Source organism: Rhinoraja longicauda, chromosome 8 (genome assembly GCF_053455715.1).
Source record: "Rhinoraja longicauda isolate Sanriku21f chromosome 8, sRhiLon1.1, whole genome shotgun sequence".
Taxonomy (NCBI): Eukaryota; Metazoa; Chordata; class Chondrichthyes; order Rajiformes; family Arhynchobatidae; genus Rhinoraja; species Rhinoraja longicauda.
In genome coordinates, this window is record NC_135960.1 from 5,150,016 (window position 1) to 5,168,494 (window position 18,479).

General features: G+C 48.0%; 1 protein-coding gene across 1 annotated transcript in view; it reads left to right on the top strand.

Annotated features, from left to right (window-relative positions):
• adcy5 (adenylate cyclase 5) overlaps positions 1–18,479 on the top strand; it is a 283,781-nt gene that overhangs the window by 257,623 nt on the left and 7,679 nt on the right. Inside the window, exons 13-19 of the mRNA XM_078403292.1 lie at positions 348–464; positions 1,884–2,048; positions 3,554–3,729; positions 6,918–6,944; positions 10,262–10,394; positions 15,431–15,694; positions 18,267–18,471. Of these exons, the coding sequence (XP_078259418.1) occupies positions 348–464; positions 1,884–2,048; positions 3,554–3,729; positions 6,918–6,944; positions 10,262–10,394; positions 15,431–15,694; positions 18,267–18,471 (1,087 nt within the window). The remainder of the gene's footprint in view (positions 1–347; positions 465–1,883; positions 2,049–3,553; positions 3,730–6,917; positions 6,945–10,261; positions 10,395–15,430; positions 15,695–18,266; positions 18,472–18,479) is intronic.

Here is an 18,479-nt window from a genome sequence, read left to right on the forward strand (position 1 = left end):
GTTGTGAATCTGTGGAATTCTCTGCCTCAGAAGGCAGTGGAGGCCAATTTACTGAATGCATTCAAGAGAGAGCTAGATAGAGCTCTTAAGGATAGCGGAGTCAGGGGGTATGGGGAGAAGGCAGGAACGGGGCACTGATTGAGAATGATCAGCCAGAGTTAGATAGAGCTCTGGGGGCTAGTGGAATCAGGGGATATGGGGAGAAGACAGGCACGGGTTACTGATTGTGGATGATCACAATGAATGGCGGTGCTTGCTCGAAGGGCCGAATGGCCTCCTCCTGCAACTATTTTCTATGTTTCTATCCGTCTCTGTTGACTGAGCTCCCGATCTCTCTTTTGCCCCAGGTCTTCCCCGCCCCACTCCAGCTCCTGTCGAAGAAGATCGTCAAGTCCAAGATGAACAGCACCATTGTCGGGGTCTTCACCATCTCACTGGTATTCCTCTCGTCCTTTGTCAACATGGTAGGTACTGCTGAGCGCTTGCACAGGACGAATGGTGAAAGGCCTGGACAGGGTGGATGTGGAGAGGATGTTTCCACCAATGGGGGAGTCTAGGACCAGAGGCCACAGCCTCAGAATTCAAGGATTTTCCTTTACGAAGGAGATGAGGAGGAATTTCTTCAGTCAGAGGGTGGTGGATGTGTGGAATCCATTGCCACAGAAGGCTGTGGAGGCCAAGTCAGTGGATATTTCTGAGGCAGAGATAGATAGATTCTTGATTAGTACGGGTGTCAGGGGTTATGGGGAGAAGGCTGGAGAATGGAATGGAATGGAATGGAATGGAATACGTTATTGTCACATGTGACGAGGCACAGTGAAATTCTTTGCTTGCACACGCAATGTATACAAATAGCGGCCACCTACAGCGCTGACAAGGTTACAAAGTACTCTGGCTCTTCCTTTTGTTCTCCCCCCCTCCCCCCCCCCCCCCCCCCACACAGCGGTTCCCCACGCCGGATGCTCCATTGTCCTTTGTTCTCCCCCCTCTCACCCTTACAACGTCAGAGACCCGGGTTCAATCCCGACTATGGGCACTGTCTGTACGGAGTTTGTACGTTCTCCCCGTGACCTGCGTGGGTTTTCTCCGAGACCCTCGGTTTCCTCCCACACTCCAAAGACGTGCAGCTTTGTAGGTTAACGGGCTTGGTGCAGAATGTAAAATTGTCCCTAGTGTGCGTAGGGTAGTGTTAGTACTCGGGGATCGCTGGACGGCGCGGACCCGGTGGGCCGAAGGGCCTGTTTCTGCGCTGTATCTCTAAAGTTTCAGTCTGGTTTATTGTCGCGTGTATCGAGGTACCGTGAAGAGCTTTTGTTGCAGTCAGGTCAAGTCAAGTTTATTTGTCACGTACACATACACGATGTGCAGTGAAATGAAAGTGGCAACGCCTGCGGATTGTGCAAAAAAAAAATTACAGTTAGAGCATATAAATTAAAATTAATACAGAAAAGAAAATGTAGTCCCTGGGGTTATAATAGTTAACAGTCCTGATGGCCTGTGGGAAGAAATTCCGTCTCATCCTCTCCGTTTTCACAGCGTGACAGCGGAGGCGTTTGCCTGACCGTAGCAGCTGGAACAGTCCGTTGCTGGGGTGGTAGGGGTCCCCCATAATGTTGCTGGCTCTGGATCTGCACCTCCTGATGTATAGGTCCTGCAGGGGGGTGAGTGTAGTTCCCATGGTGCGTTCTGCTGAACGCACTACTCTCCGCAGGGCCATCCTGTCCTGGGCAGAGCTGTTCCCAAACCAGAAAGACAATGCATGATTACAATCGAGCCATTGACAGTGTGCCGATACACGATAAAGGGGATAAAAGTAAAACTTAACTAAACTTGAATGGATGAATGTTTCTTTTAACGCTTTGCCCTGGTTGTTTTCCATTCAGTTCGTCTGCAACACCCAGGACCTGAGGCTGTGCGTAGCCAAAGAGTTCAACATCACCCCTGATGACATCAACCCTTGTCACATTGTCAGCTACTTCACGAACTACAGCCTGGACTGGGAAACGGCCTTTTGCGGTGGCCAGCAACCCAGCTGCAACTTCCCGGAGGTGAGTTACAGTCCTGTCGCAAGAGAGGGAGGTGTCCAATCCACCTCTACCTTCTCAAAGTCCAACTTTGATAGCCATTACTGCTCGGGGATGGGATGGGATGGAGGTGTGGCTCACACACACACCGCACTCTGAAGTAACAAAAGCGAATCTTCCAATACTCTGTTTCTTGATTAATTGGTCTTTATTAAAGTAGCACAGATCAAAAAAGTAATTCGTAACTTTTCGTCCTTATCAACTGTTTCTTCTTCAAACAATATAGTACAGATACAACCTCATCTATTGTATCCGCTGCTCCAGATGTCAACTTCTTTACATCGGCGAAACCAAACGCAGGCTCGGCGGTCGTTTCGCCCAACACCTTCGCTCAGTCCGCCTTAACCAACCTGATCTCCCGGTGGCTGAGCACTTCAACTCCCCGTCCTACTCCCAGTCTGACCTTTCTGTCCTGGGCCTCCTCCAGTGCCATAGTGAGGCCCACCGGAAATTGGAGGAACAGCACCTCATATTTCGCCTGGGCTGCTTGCAGCCCAGTGGTACGAACATTGACTTCTCCAACTTTAGATAGTTCTTCTGTCCCTCTCTTCCCCTCCCCTTCCCAGACCTCCCTCTATCTTCCTGTCTCCACCTATATCCTTCCTTTGTCCCGCCCCCCTGACATCAGTCTGAAGAAGGGTCTCGACCCGAAACGCCACCCATTCCTTCTCTCCTGAGATGCTGCCTGACCTGCTGAGTTACTCCAGCATTTTGTGAAATAAATACCTTCGATTTGTACCAGCATCTGCAGTTATTTTCTTACACAATATATATTCCTTTATTTGTCCCACACAGGGGAAATTTGCAGTTTTACAGCAGCAAAGTGGATAGCAAGAGACATTCATTATCAATAAAAATAACGATAAGGATAATTGTCATCATTTACTGTGGTTTTTTTAAACTGTTACTGTTAACTGGTCTGTTAACTGGTCTGCTGGGAGCCAGTCAGTGCTGGTTGTGCAGTCTCACAGCAGCGGGAAGGAAGGACCTCCTATATCTCTCCTTCACGCACTTGGGGTGAAGGAGTCTGTCACTGAAGGAGCTACTCAGTGTAGTGACAGTGTCCTGCATGGGGTGGGAGTCGTTGTCCAGAGATGCCCCAATAAACTAAACTGAACTGACAATAGACAATAGGTGCAGGAGTAAGCCATTTGGCCCTTCGAGCCATTCACTGTGATCATGGCTGATCATCCACAATCGTTAACCCGTGCCTGCCTTCTCCCCATATCCCTGGACTCCGCTATCCTTAAGAGCTCTATCTAGCTCTCTCTTGAAAGCACCCAGAGAATTGGCCTCCACTGCCCTCTGAGGCAGAGAATTCCGCAGATTCACAACTCTCTGACTGAAAAGGTTTTTCCTCATCTACGTTCCGAACTGCTGCCTGACCCACTGAGCTCCTCCAGCATTTTGTGTCTATCTAAAGTTACAGGTAACCCATTTAACCCGTTTGCTTCTCTTTCCTCGTCCAGTACTTCACCTACAGCGTGCTGTTGAGCTTGCTGGCTTGTGCAGTGTTCCTGCAGATCAGCAGCATTGGAAAGCTGTTCCTCATGTTGACCATTGAGTTGATCTACGTCCTGATGCTGGAGGTGCCGGGAGTCACCCTCTTTGACAACGCTGACCTCCTGAATGTTGCCAACAGTCTGTGAGTAGCAACCGCCTTGCACGTTCTACCGACAACAAACTAAAGAGTTTAGGGAAAAAAACTGCAGATGATGGTTTAAATCGAAGGTAGACACAAAATGCTGGAGTAACTCAGTGGGTCAGGCAGCATCTCGGGAGAGAAGGAATGGGGTGACGTTTCGGGTCGTCACCCATTCCTTCTCTCCCGAGATGCTGCCTGACCCGCTGAGTTATTCCAGCATTTTTTGTCTACACTTTAGTTTAGTTTAGTTTAGAGATACAGCGCGTAAACAGGCCCTTCGGCCCACCGAGTCCGCACCGACCAGCGTCACCCATTCCTTCTCTCCCGAGATGCTGCCTGACCCGCTGAGTTACTCCAGCATTTTGTATCTACACTTTAGTTTAGTTTAGGTTAGAGATACAACGCGTAAACAGGCCCTTCGGCCCACCGAGTCCGCACCGGCCAGCGTTCCCCGCACATTAACACTATCCTACACACACACACACTGGGGACAATTTTACGTTCATACCAAGCCAATTAACCTACGAACCTGCACGTCTTTGGAGTGTGGGAGGAAACCGAAGATCTCAGAGAAAACCCACGCAGGTCACGGGGAGAGCATACAAGCTCCGTGCAGACAGCGCCCGTAGTCGGGATCGAACACGGGTCTCTGGCGCTGTAAGGCAGCAACTCTGCCGCTGCGCCACCGTGCCGCCCTACTTTCCACTGATAATCTGTGGGCAAATCTTCAGAGAGTCGGTTGCCTGGGGCACGGGAACCCCTCAACTCAGAGGGTCGAAGGGGAGACCTGATAGAAGGGTGTAACATTATGAGAGGCTTGGATAGGGTAGAAAGTAACAACCTTTTCCCCAGGGTGGAAATGTCCAACACTGGACGGCATACCTATAAGGCAAGAAGGGTCAATGTTAAAGGAAATGCGCGGGACAAATATTTTATGCAGAGAGTGATGGGAGCCTGGAACGCACTGCCAGGGGTGGTGGTGGAGGCAGAGACGATTTCAAGATCAAGATCTTCAAGATTTCAAGATCAATTTATTGTCACATGTACCAGTTAAGGTTCAGTGAAGTTTGATTCACCATGCAACCATACAGAGTGAAAAGCAACAAGACACACAGCCACATAAAATAAAATTTAACATAAACATAGTGGCGTTTAAGAAGATTTTTTGGGTAGGCACGGGGAAGTTCAGGGAATAGAGACAATAGACGCGCAATGCTGGAGTAACTCAGCGAGTCAGGCAACATCTCCTGAGAGAATGAATGGCCGACGTCTCGGGTCGGAAAAACCCTTCTTCGGACTGGGTAGAGCAGTCTGAAAAAGGGGTTCCGACCTGAAGCGTCACCCATTCCTTCTCTCCCGAGACGCTGCCTGACCCTCTTGAGTTACTCCAGCATTTTGTGTCTATCTTTGGGGTAAACCAGCATCTGCAGTTCTGTGTTCCGAGGCCAGTTGTGCAAGGCAGATGACATCAGTGTAGGTAGGCATCATGGTTGGCACAGATGTTGTGGGCCGAAGGGCCTGTTGCTGTGCTATGCTGTCCTATGTTCTACATATCAATATATATCTTGAGTCGAACTGTAACTGTAATTCTTTTTTGTGCACAATCCGCAGGCGTTGCCACTTTCATTTCACTGCACATCGTGTATGTGTATGTGACAAATAAATTTGACTTGACAAAATCTCTTCCGCAATCTTCCGTAATAAAACCAAGAGACCATTTTGTCACATCACAGGGAAACTCTCCCAGTGATTCCCACGGCATTTTTTTGGGACTACTTGTGTTTAATTCATAATTCCTACAGGTTTTTTTTTTAGAGATACAGCGCGGAAACAGGCCCTTCGGCCCACCGAGTCCGCGCCGCCCAGCGATCCCTGCACACTAGCACTATCCTACACACACTAGGGACAATTTTTACATTTACCCAGTCAATTAACCTACATACCTGTACGTCTTTGGAGTGTGGGAGGAAACCGAAGATCTCGGAGAAAACCCACGCAGGTCACGGGGAGAACGTACAAACTCCGTACAGACAGCACCCGTAGTCGGGATAGAACCTGAGTATCCGGCGCTGCATTCGTTGTAAGGCAGCAACTCTACCGCTGCGCCACCGTGCCGCAGGTTTCCCCGCCCCCCGATTTTCCGGCACCCTTGTTTCCTGAGCCTTGCCGGATTATCTGTTTCGCCCGACCAACAGAGGTCACGGTCTCCGAGAGGAGTCCAACGGTACTGGAACGTTCCGCCTAGGCCGCCCGGGGGTGGGGTGGCCGAGATACCGGCCTGCAAAGTCGGCCTCGGAAGTCGGCTACGGGAAGGGATGTGGCCGCAGCGGGGCAAAGTCGATCGGCCGCTGCTGTCGAGGTCGGCCGCCTCTCCCGGCCTCGGCGCCACGTTTTCAGGGGGGGGGGATTTCAAGTACGTTCTCGATGATTTTGTCCGGATTTTGCCAGACCACCAAGTCAAGTCAAGTCAATTTTATTTGTCTAGCACGTTTAAAAACAACCCACGTTGACCAAAGTGCTGTACATCAGTGCAGGTACTAAGAAACGAACATACAATGGCACACAAACATAACAGCACATACATAAACAGTTCACAGCGCCCCTTCAGAGGGCCTCAAACGCTAGGGAGTAGAAATAGGTTTTGAGCCTGGACTTAAAGGAGTGGATGGAGGGGGCAGTTCTGATGGGGAGAGGGATGCTGTTCCACAGTCTAGGAGCTGCAACCGCAAAAGCGTGGTCACCCCTGAGCTTAAGCCTAGACCGCGGGATAGTGAGTAGCCCCAAGTCGGCCGACCTGAGGGACCTGGAGATAGAGTGGTGGGTTAGAAGATGTTTGAATGAGGTGGGGGAGGGGGGGAGCCCGTTTAGGGCTTTGTATGCAAATAGGAGGAGCTTGAAGTTGATTCTGTACCGAACTGGGAGCCAGTGGAGAGAGGCCAGAATCGGGGTGATGTGGTCCCTTTTACGGGTACCCGTCAGGAGTCTCGCTGCGGCGTTTTGGACCAATTGCAGGCGGGACAGGGATGATTGGCTGATCCCAGTGTATAGGGAGTTGTAGTAGTCTAGGCGGGACCAGTTAGTTGTCAGTTAATTGCTGGACCACCAGTTAGTTGCCAGGAAACCCATGGTGAACCTGCACAATGCCTTGTAAATGTTTTACTAAACAATTTTGTTTCTTTCTCCCTCAGGGTCCCCTTGAACGAAACGTGGACTTGGTGAGTTTTATTCTGAATGCAGTAAAGTTCTGGCAAAACATAAAGTGAGAACTTTGGTCCACGTCAGTTGTTCGGTTGATTGTAAGATAATAATAATAATAATAATAATAATAATGCATTACATTTGTATAGCGCTTTTCTAAACACGCAAAGACGCTTTACAGGGATTACTAGAACATAGAAAAAAAAATATATAGATAAATAAGTAAACGAACAGAAAAGGAAAAATAAGGTGAGAGTGTGGGAGCAGCGATGGAGAAAGCCCTGTCCCCCCAGGATCTGAGTTTGGTCTGGATGGGGGGGGACAGGAGGTTGGCAGCAGCAGAGCGGAGGGTGCGGGTGGGAGTGTGTCTGTGGAGGAGGTCAGTCAGGTAGGATGGGGCCAGGTTATGGATTGCTTTGTAGGTCATGAGGAGGATTTTGTACTGGATTCTCTGGGGGATGGGGAGCCAGTGGAGCTTGTAAAGGGCGGGGGTGATATGGTCACGGATCGGGGAGTGGGTGAGTAGACGGGCAGATAGAGATTGAAAACAGGCCCTTCGGCCCACCGAGCGCACGCCGACCATCGATCTTCCATTCATTCTAGTTCAGTTTCAGTTTAGTTTATTGCCACTTGCACTGAGGTACGGTGAAAAGCTTTTGTTGCGTGCTGTCCAGTCAACAGAAAGACAATACATGATTACAGTCGAGCCATATGCAGCATATGGATACATGATAAGTTAATCACGTTTAGCGCAAGGTAAAGCCAGTAAGGTCCGGTCAAAGATAGTCCGAGGGTCACCAATGAGGTAGATAGTAGTTCAGCACTGCTCTCTGGTTGTGGTAGAATGATTCAGTTGCCTGGTAATAGCTGGGATCTGTTCTATGTTCTAGTTCTATGTTATCCTTGTCACATCCACTCCCTACACACTAGGAACAATTGTGATTACTATGTGGAAGATGCAAATTGAGGATGTCAAGTCAAGTCAAGTCAATTTTTATTTGTATAGCACATTTAAAAACAACCCACGTTGACCAAAGTGCTGTACATATGATTAGGTTCCAATGGAAAAAAAAAATGAAACATACAGTAGCACGCAAACAGTTCACAGCGCCTCCTCAATGAGCCTCAAACGCTAGGGAGTAGAAATAGGTTTTGAGCCTGGACTTAAAGGAGTCGATGGAGGGGGCAGTTCTGATGGGGAGAGGGATGCTGTTCCACAGTCTAGGAGCTGCAACCGCAAAAGCACGGTCACCCCTGAGCTTAAGCCTAGACCGCGGGATAGTGAGTAGCCCCAAGTCGGCCGACCTGAGGGACCTGGAGTTAGTTAGGGGGGTTAGAAGATTTTTGATGTGGGGGGGGGGAGTGTCCATTTAGGGCTTTATACGTGAATAGGAGGAGCTTGAAGTTGATTCTGTACCGTACAGGGAGCCAGTGGAGAGAGGCCAGAATCGGGGTGATGTGGTGGCAGGTAATCTCACAATGGGCACTTGGATCCCCAATCCATAGTGTAGTTAAATGGGATAGACAATAGACAATAGGTGCAGGAGTAGGCCATTCGGCCCTTCAAGTTAGTACCACCATTCAATGTGATCATGGCTGATCATTCTCAATCAGTACCCCGTTCCTGCCTTCTCCCCATACCCCCTGACTCCGCTATCCTTAAGAGCTCTATCTAGCTCTCTCTTGAATGCATTCAGAGAATTGAACTCCACTGCCTTCTGAGGCAGAGAATTCCACAGAATCACAACTATTTGAGTGAAAACGTTTTTCCTCATCTCCGTTTTAAATGGCCTACCCCTTATTCTTAAACTGTGGCCCCTGGTTCTGGACTCCCCCAACATTGGGAACATGTTTCCTGCCTCTAACGTATCCAACCCCTTAATAATCTTATACGTTTCAATAAGATCCCCTCTCATCCTTCTAAATTCCAGTGTATACAAGCCTAGTCGCTCCAGTCGTTCAATGTAGATCAGTGTAGATAGTACATGGTGGCATGATGGCGCAGCGGTAGAGCTGCTGCCTTATAACGCTTAAGGTGCCAGAGACACGGGTTCGATCCTGACTACGGGTGCTTGGCTGCACTGAGTTTGTACGTTCTCCCCGTGACATGCATGGGTTTTATCCGAGATCTTCGATTTCCTCACGCACTCCAAAGACGTACAGGTTTGTAGGTAAATTGACTTGGAATAAATGTAAATTATCCCTAGTGTGTGTAGGATAGTCTTAGTGTGCGGGAATCGCTGGTCGGCGCGGACTGGGAGGGCCGAAGGGCCTGTTTTCCACGCTGTATCGCTAAACTCAGCTAAACTAAACATCACAAATGATTCGAGTAGGTAAATGGGATAATTGTAGGTAGATCATCACTGATGCATACAGTAGGTAAATGGGATTAGAGTAGATGGTACTGATGGTTAGCATGGACATGATGGGCAGAAAGGCCTGTGCTCTGTCCTCTCTGGGGAGATGAACATAGTCCCTTCAGTTTGTTTGGTGAGACCACACCTGGAGTATTGCGTAGTTTTGGTCTCCTAATCTGAGGAAAGACATTCTTGCCATAGAGGGAGTACAGAGAAGGTTCACCAGATTGATTCCTGGGATGGCAGGACTTTCATATGAAGAAAGACTGGATAGACTCGGCTTGTACTCGCTGGAATTTAGAAGATTGAGGGGGGATCTTATAGAAACTTACAAAATTCTTAAGGGGTTGGACAGGCTAGATGCAGGAAGATTGTTCTCGATGTTGGGGAAGTCCAGAACAAGGGGTCACAGTTTAAGGATAAGGGGGAAGTCTTTTAGGACCGAGATGACAAAAAAGTTTTTTTTCACACAGAGAGTGGTGAATCTGTGGAATTCTCAGCCACAGAAGGTAGTTGAGGCCAGTTCATTGGCTATATTTAAGAGGGAGTTAGATGTGGCCCTTGTGGCTAAGGAGATCAGGGGGTATGGAGAGAAGGCAGGTACGGGATACTGAGTTGGATGATCAGCCATGATCATATTGAATGGCGGTGCAGGCTCGAAGGGCCAAATGGCCTCCTCCTGCACCTATTTTCTATGTTTCTATGTTTACTAGGTATTTATTTATTCGGTTTGTTTACTAGGTATTTATTTATTCGGTTTGTTTACTAGGTTTTTATTTAGCAAAGAAAAAGACACCGGGTGCTGGAGTAATCAGTTGGTCAGGGTTTGAAGAAGCGTCCCGACATAAAGGGTCACCTGTCCATGTTCTCCAGTGATGCTGCCTGACCCGCTGAGTTACTCCAGCACTTTGTGTTTTTTTTAAAATCTGCAGTTCCTTGTGCCTCCATTTATTTAACAGCTTCTTTCTCCTCGGCAGTCCTGCGGGATTCACCAAGGTGTCTCTGAAGATCATGACCCCGGTTATAATCACGGTGTTTGTCCTGGCCCTATATCTTCACGCACAGCAGGTGGAGTCCACAGCCAGGCTAGACTTCCTGTGGAAGCTGCAGGTAAGATTCAAGCTCCTATCCCCAAGACAGACACAAAAAGCCTCAGTAACTCAGTGGGGCAGGCAGCATCTCTGGAGACATGGAATAGGTTACATTTCAGGTCGAGACCCTTCATGAGTCTGATGGATCTCGACCCGAAACATCACCCATTCCTTCTGTCCAGAGATGTTGCCTGGCCCGCTGAGTTACTACAGCATTTTGTGTCTGTCTTTGGTGTAAAACAGCACTGGCAGTTCTTTCTTACACATCCCCCGATCCCAGCGGCCTTTGGCTTACCAAAGAATATAGTTGAAAACTAAGGGCGGCAGAGTGGTGCAGCAGTAGAGTTGCTGCCTCACAACGCCCAGGTTCGATCCTGACTACGGGTGCTGTCCTTACGGAGTTTGTACGTTCTCCCTGTGACCTGCGCTGGTTTTCCCAGGGTGCTTCATTTTCCTCCCACACTCCAAAAACGTACAGGTTTGTAGGTTAATTGGCTTGGTATAGATGTAAAATTGTCCCTAGTGTGTGTAGCATAGTGTTAATGTGTATGTATTTCTATACTAAATGAGCCAATTTTTTTAATCGATTTTCAAAGATGCATTTTTGCTGAAAATGTCAAAATAGTTTCTGGTTGTCCACAAAGTTTCAGCGTTCCAAGGATTGTCCACAGTGTCCTGTAGTCCGTAGAAACAAGCAACTACAGATACTGGTTTACCAAAGGAAAGACACAAAGTGCTGGAGTAACTCAGCAGGTCAGGCAGCATCTCTGGAGAAAATTGATAGGTGACATTTCAGGTGGGGACCCTTCTTCAGACTGGAGAGGTGACGTTTTGTGTTGGTTATTAAGTACTTATGTTGACCATAGATGGGGAGTGAATCAATCTGATGAAGTCCCACCTCAAAACGTCACCTATTCATGTTTCCATAGAAGATTAGTTTATCTAGTTTATCGTATGTTGAAAGACTGGAGCGACTAGGCTTGTATACGCTGGAATTTAGAAGGATGAGAGGGGATCTTATCGAAGCATAAAAGATTATTAAGGGGTTGGACACGTTAGAGGCAGGAAACATGTTCCCAATGTTGGGGGAGTCCAGAACAAGGGGCCATTGTTTAAGAATAAGGGGTAGGCCATTTAGAACGGAGATGGGTAAATGTGAAAATTGTCCCTAGTGGGTGTAGGATAGTGTTAATGTGCGGGGATCACTGGGCGGCACGGACTTGGAGGGCCGAAAAGGCCTGTTTCCGGCTGTATATATATGATATGATATGATATGATATGATATGAGGAAAAACCTTTTCAGTCAGAGAGTTGTGAATCTGTGGAATTCTCTGCCTCAGAAGGCAGTGGAGGCCAATTCTCAATGAATAACAATGCGGGTTTGTGGGGCTGAGTCACCTCCTCATTCATATCTCCATCCGCTCACAATAAATGGACAGCATTCAGTCGTACAAACCGTGTGCGATTGATCAGTCAAGGATCATTCAGTGAAATCAAAGTACAGTCAACACTGCCTCCATGTGTTTGGACCCGGTAATGCGCTTTGCTCGAGAATGTCCCGATCGTTTAAAATGAACATGAAGCCACCATTGCAAATGCAGGTCACAGACAGTGGTCTGGAGAAGGGTCTCGACCCGAAACGTCACTCATTCCTTCTCTCCAGAGATGCAGACTGTCCCACTGAGGAGTTACCTCAGCATTTCGCATCTATTTTCGGATTGGAAGCATAGACCATGGCCATGGACTCCCGCTCCACCAATGGAGCCAGCACCGCCATTCATTGTGATCATGGCTGATCATCCACAATCAGTAACCCGTGCCTGCCTTCTCCCCATATCCCTTGATTCCGCTAGCCCCCAGAGCTCTATCTAACTCTCTTTTAAATTCATCCAGTGAATCGGCCTCCACTGCCTTCTGTGGCAGAGAATTCCACAAATTTACAACTCTCTGGGTGAAAATGTTTTTCTCTCATCTCAGTTTTAAAAGGCCTCCCCTTTTATTCTAAGACTGTGGCCCCTGGTTCTGGACTCCCCCAACGTCGGGAACATTTTTCCTGCCTCTAGCTTGTCCACTTATTTTATAATTTTATATGTTTCTGTAAGATTTAAACCGGTATCTGCAGTTCCTTCCTACACATTGCAAATGCGGCCACTTGTTGAAAGAAAACGCCTTAAGAAAATCTGTAAGGAAATGGCATTGTAGTAAGTGCTGAATCATTGTTGAAAATGACTCAGGTGCCTGTCTGGGGAAGCAGACAGTCTCATAGTTTGGGTCAAGACCTCTCGTTAGAAATCTCCACACCATTGCAGAAATATAATTGCCTTTTATCGTGTGAATGTTTAAAAATTAACCTTATTACGCTTTCACAAAAATTGGCTGTCAGCTGTTAGATAGAGAGCCAGGAATAGATTGTCTGATCACTTAGGGCGGCACAGTGGCACAGCTGGTAGAGCAGCAGGCCTCACAGCGCCCAGCCTCTGTAGGTTGCCCCTGGGGTGTAGGGTGTGAATGACAATCAAGGTGTGGAATCAAGGGATATGGGAGAAAGCAGGAACGTGGTACTGGTTCTGGATGTCCAGCCATGATCATATTGAATGGCGGTGCTGGCTCGAGGGGCCGAATGGCCTCCTCCTGCACCTATTTCCTATGTTTCTATGAGGAAGTAGGATGACATAGAACTAGCAGGAGTTCTGGGGAGTGTTGAAAAGCAGAGGGATCTAGGAGTACAGGTACACGGTTCCTTGAAAGTAGGGTTGCCAACTTCCTCACTCCCAAATAAGGGACAAAGGGTGATGTCACCGCCCTACGTGACCTCACCCAGCCAGCGGCCATACCTGACAGTAGCGTCACAGGTGGATAGGGTGGTCAAGAAGGATTTTGGTGCACTGGCCTCAATTAGTCAGGGAATTGAGTATTGAGACTGGGATGTTATGTTGCATTTGCACAAGACCTTGGTGAGGCTGCTTTTGGAGTATTTTCAGTTCTAGTCACCCTGTTGTGGAAAGAATGTCATTAAGATGGAGAGTGTGCAGAGAGATCTACGAGGATGGTGCCAGGATTCGAGGGCCTGAGTTGTAGGGAGGGAATGGGCAGGCTAGGACTTTATTCTTTGGAACGCTGGGTGAATGTCCAGAGCTTTTTACACAGGAATCAAGAACCAGAGGACATAGGTTTAAGGTGAGAGGGGAAAGATTTAATAGGAACATGAAATGCAACTTTTTTCATTCAGAAGATGGTCGATGAATGGAACAAGCTGCCAGAGGAGGTAGTTGAGGAGGGTACAACAATAATATTTAAATAATAAAATAATGATATTGAAAATAATAAATAATAAAGGCCATAGACTGATATATGGATAGGAAGGGTTTAGAGGGATATGGGCCAAATACAGACAAATGGGACTAACTTAGATGGGGCATTGTAGTTAGCATAGATTCATAGAAACATAGAAAATAGGTGCAGGAGGAGGCCATTTGGCCCTTCGAGCCAGCACCGCCATTCATTGTGATCATGGCTGATCATCCACAATCAGTAACCCGTGCCTGCCTTCTCCCCATATCCCTTGATTCCACTAGCCACTCGAACTCCATCTAACTCACTTTTATATTCATCCAGTGAATTGGCTTCCACTGCCTTCCACAAATTCACAACTCTCTGGGTGAAAACGTTTCTTCTCACCACAGTTTTAAATGGCCTCCCCTTTATTCTTAGACTTTGTCCCCTGGTTCTGGACTCCCCCAACATTGGGAACATTTTTCCTGCATCTAGCTTTTATACGTCTTTATAAGATCCCCTCTCATCCTTCTAAACTCCAGTGAATACAAGCCTAGTCTTTTCAACCTTTCCTCATATGACAGTCCCGCCATCCCAGGGATTAACCTCGTGAACCTACTCTACCCCTCCTCAATCGCAAGGACGTCCTTCCTCAAATTAGGAGACCAAAACTGCACACAATACTCCAGATGTGGTCTCACCAGGGGCCTATACAACTGCAGAAGGACTTCTTTGCCCCTGTCCTCAAATCCTCTTGTTATGAAGGCCAACATGCCAAGGGCTTTCTTCACTGCCTGCTGTACCTGCACGCTTACTTTCAGCGACTAGTGTACAAGGACACCAAGGTCTCGTTGCACTTCCCCTTTACCTAATCTGACACCATTCAGATAATAATCTGCCTCTTTATTTCTACCGCCAAAGTGGATAACCTCACATTTATCTATATTATACTGCATCTGGTGGGCTGAAAGGCCTGTTTCCAAGCTGATTCTGTCAACCAATTAGACTTGACTTTAAACTTTAGAGCTACAGTGTGGAAACAGGCCCTTTGGCCCTCCGAGTTCGTGCCAACCAATGATCGCTGATATTATCCGACACACTAGGAACAATTTACCAATGCCCATTAACCTACAAACCTGCACGTCTTTGGAGTGAGGGAGGAAACCGGAGCACCCGGAGAAAACCCCACATGATCACAGGGAGATAGACACAAAATGCAGGAGTAACTCAGTGGGACAAGCAGTATCTCTGGAGAGAAGGAATGGGTGACGTTTCGGGTCGAAACCCTTCTTCAGGGAGGACGTGCAAACTCCGTACAGGCAGTGCCAGAGTTCAGTATCGAACTCGGATGCCTGGCGCTGTAAGGCAGCAACTCTATCGCTGCACCACCGTGCTTTAGTTTAGTTTAGTTCAATTTATTGTCACATATTGTTAGGTAGAGCTCTAGTGGCTAACGGAATCAAGGGATTTGAGGAGAAGGGCAGGCAAGGGTTACTGATTGTGGACGACCAGCCATGATCACAATGAATGGCGGTGCTGGCTCGATGGGCCAAATGGCCTGCTCCTGCACCTTATTTTTCTATGTTTCTATGTGTACTGAGGTACAGTGAGAAGCTTTTGTTGCGTGCGAACCAGTCGGCGGAAAGACTGTACACGATTACAATCGAGCCGTCCACGGTGTACAGATTGCAGGGTAGAGGGAATAGCGCGAATAACCATTCGGTGTGTGCCGCCGCGCGATCCGTGTTCTAACTGCGCCCTTTGCTGTGCTGGGTTGTGCAGGCCACGGAAGAGAAGGAGGAAATGGAGGAGCTGCAAGCGTACAACAGGCGGCTGCTCCACAACATCCTGCCCAAGGACGTGGCCGCCCACTTCCTGGCGCGGGAGCGTCACAACGACGAGCTGTACTACCAGAGCTGCGAGTGTGTGGCGGTCATGTTCGCCTCCATCAGCAACTTCTCCGAGTTCTACGTCGAACTGGAGGCCAACAACGAGGGCGTCGAGTGCCTCCGGCTCCTAAACGAGATCATCGCCGACTTTGACGAGGCAAGTCACGGAGTCTCAGCTGCGCAGCGTGGAAACGCTGTTGCAGATACCTGCGTGAGAGGGATAAGCGAGTGTCACCGAACTTCTAAACTCGTTGGGGTGGAACACGCTCCAAGACAGACGTAAAGCCCGCCGTTTGACAAAATGTTAAATGGTCAGCTCGACATAGATGACCACATCTACACCAAACCCAAACCCTATCAGGAGTAGACGAGGGCATTCGATCCAATTTGAGATACCAGCTATCAAGACAGATGTGTGCAGCAATTAATTCTTCCCTCACACAATTAAAGCATGGAGTAGTCTTCACCCTACTATAGTTACTCAACCAGACGCAACCAAATTTAAGGCAGCTCTTCTCCAAGAAGCCCTTCTTGCTTAAGTCCATACTCCGCCACCTCCAGTTTAAATTCCATTTGGAATATTTTGGAGGACCAAGAAGCAAGAAAACAGGCCCTTCGGCCCCTACAGGCCAACCTGTCCCATCTACACTAGTCCCACCTGCCCGCGTTTGACCCATATCCCTCTAAACTTGTCCTATCCGTGTACAGACCTAAATGTCTTTAACTGAACCACCTCCTTTAGATTCGCTTAGACATTCCTTTCAGCTCACCGAGTCCATGCCGACCAGCGATCACCCCGCACACTAGTTCTATCCTGCATACTAGGGACAATTTACAGAAGCCAATTAACCTACAAACCTGCACGTCTTTGAAATGTGGGAGGAAACCCACACGGTCACAGGGAGAACGTACAAACTCCTTGTAGACAGCACCCGTAATCAGGATCGAACTTGGGTCTCTGCAGCTGTAAGATAGTCATTCTACTGCTGCGCCACCTCGTTCCACAGGCAGCTCGTTCCATATACCCACCATCCTCTATGTGAAAATATTATCCCTCCGGTTCCTATTAAATATTTCCCCTCTTACCTTAAATGTATGGCTCCTGATTCCCCAACTCTGGGTAAAAGACTGTGCATTTGCCCTATCTATTCCTCATGACCTTATACACCTCTACAAGCCTGGTATTGTCTGATCTGATGAGATAGCTCCTCTCAAAACCAAGCTTTCCTTTTGTACCTTGGCACACGTGACAATAATAAACCTAAACCGTCCTTAATAACTGCTTGGCCTTTCGAGATTAAGTCGCATCAACTCTAATGTGGGTCTGGAAAAAAATAACTAAATGAGTAAGCACGTTTCCTCAAAGATACAAGACCACTAATTTCTCCTGAAAACCCACCCAGTTCACTAATGTCCATGTCCCCTTAATCTGCCATTCCCACCCTGGCTTACATGTGACTCAATTCAAGCTGTTATTAAGCCATTCAAGATCCTGTGCACAAGTACAATGAGTTGCGGGTACAATGAAAAATCCTCCTCGCGGCAGCATCTCAGGCCTCACAGCGCCAGAGACCCGGGTTCGATCCCGACCACGGGTGCTGTCTGTACGGAGTTTGCACGTTCTCCCGATGACTGTATGGGGTATTCTCCGGGTGCTCCAGTTTTCCTCCCACACTCCAAAGACGTGCAGGTTTGCAGGTTGATTGGCTTGGGTAAAGATTGTCGCTTGTGCCTGGTGTGTAGGACAGTGCTGGTGTAGAGGGTGATCGCCTGTCGGCATGAAGGACCTGTTTCCGCGCCGTATTTCTAAACTAAACTAAACTATTGATAGACACAAAATACTGGAATAACTCAGCGGGACAGCCAACATCTTTGGAGAGAAGGAATGGGTGATGTTTTGAGTTGAGCCACTTATTCAGAGTGTGAGGAAAGGCCCCAAACCAAAACATCACCCATTCCTTCTCTCCAGAGATGCTGCGTCATATTTCGCTTGGGTAGTTTACACCCCAGTGGTATGAACATTAACTTCTCTTACTTCAGATAGTCCTTGCTTTCCCTCTCTCTCCATCCCTTCCCCCTTCCCAGTTCTCCCACTAGTCTTACTGTCTCTGACTACATTAGACAATAGACAATAGGTGCAGTAGGAGGCCACTCGGCCCCCCAACATTGGGAACATGTTTCCTGCCTCTAACGTGTCCAACCCCTTAATAATCTTATACGTTTCGATAAGATCTCCTCTCATCCTTCTAAATTCCAGTGTATACAAGCCTAGTCGCTCCAGTCTTTCAATATATGACAGTCCCGCCATTCCGGGAATTAACCTAGTAAACCTACGCTGCACGCCCTCAATAGCAAGAATATCCTTCCTCAAATTTGGAGACCAAAACTGCACACAGTACTCCAGGTGCAGTCTCACTAGGGCCCTGTACAACTGCAGAAGGACCTCTTTGCTCCTATACTCAACTCCTCTTGTTATGAAGGCCAACATTCCATTGGCTTTCTTCACTGCCTGCTGTACCTGCATGCTGCCTTTCAGTGACTGACATTCTATCTTTGTCACATGACATCAGTCTGAAGAAGGGTCTCGACCCAAAACGTCACCCATCCCTTCTCTCCTGAGATGCTGCCTGTCCCGCTGAGTTACTACAGCATTTTTGTGTTTATATCTTCTGTGTAAACCAGCATCTGGAGTTCCTTCCTAAACTCAACTGTCGTTTGGCTCCTTACAGATCATCAGCGAAGACCAGTTCCGTCAACTGGAGAAGATTAAGACCATCGGCAGCACCTACATGGCAGCGTCCGGTCTGAACGACTCCACCTATGACAAAGTTGGCAAGACGCACATCAAGGCCCTGGCTGATTATGCCATGAAGCTGATGGACCAGATGAAGTACATCAATGAGCATTCGTTCAATAACTTCCAGATGAAAATAGGTAATGGT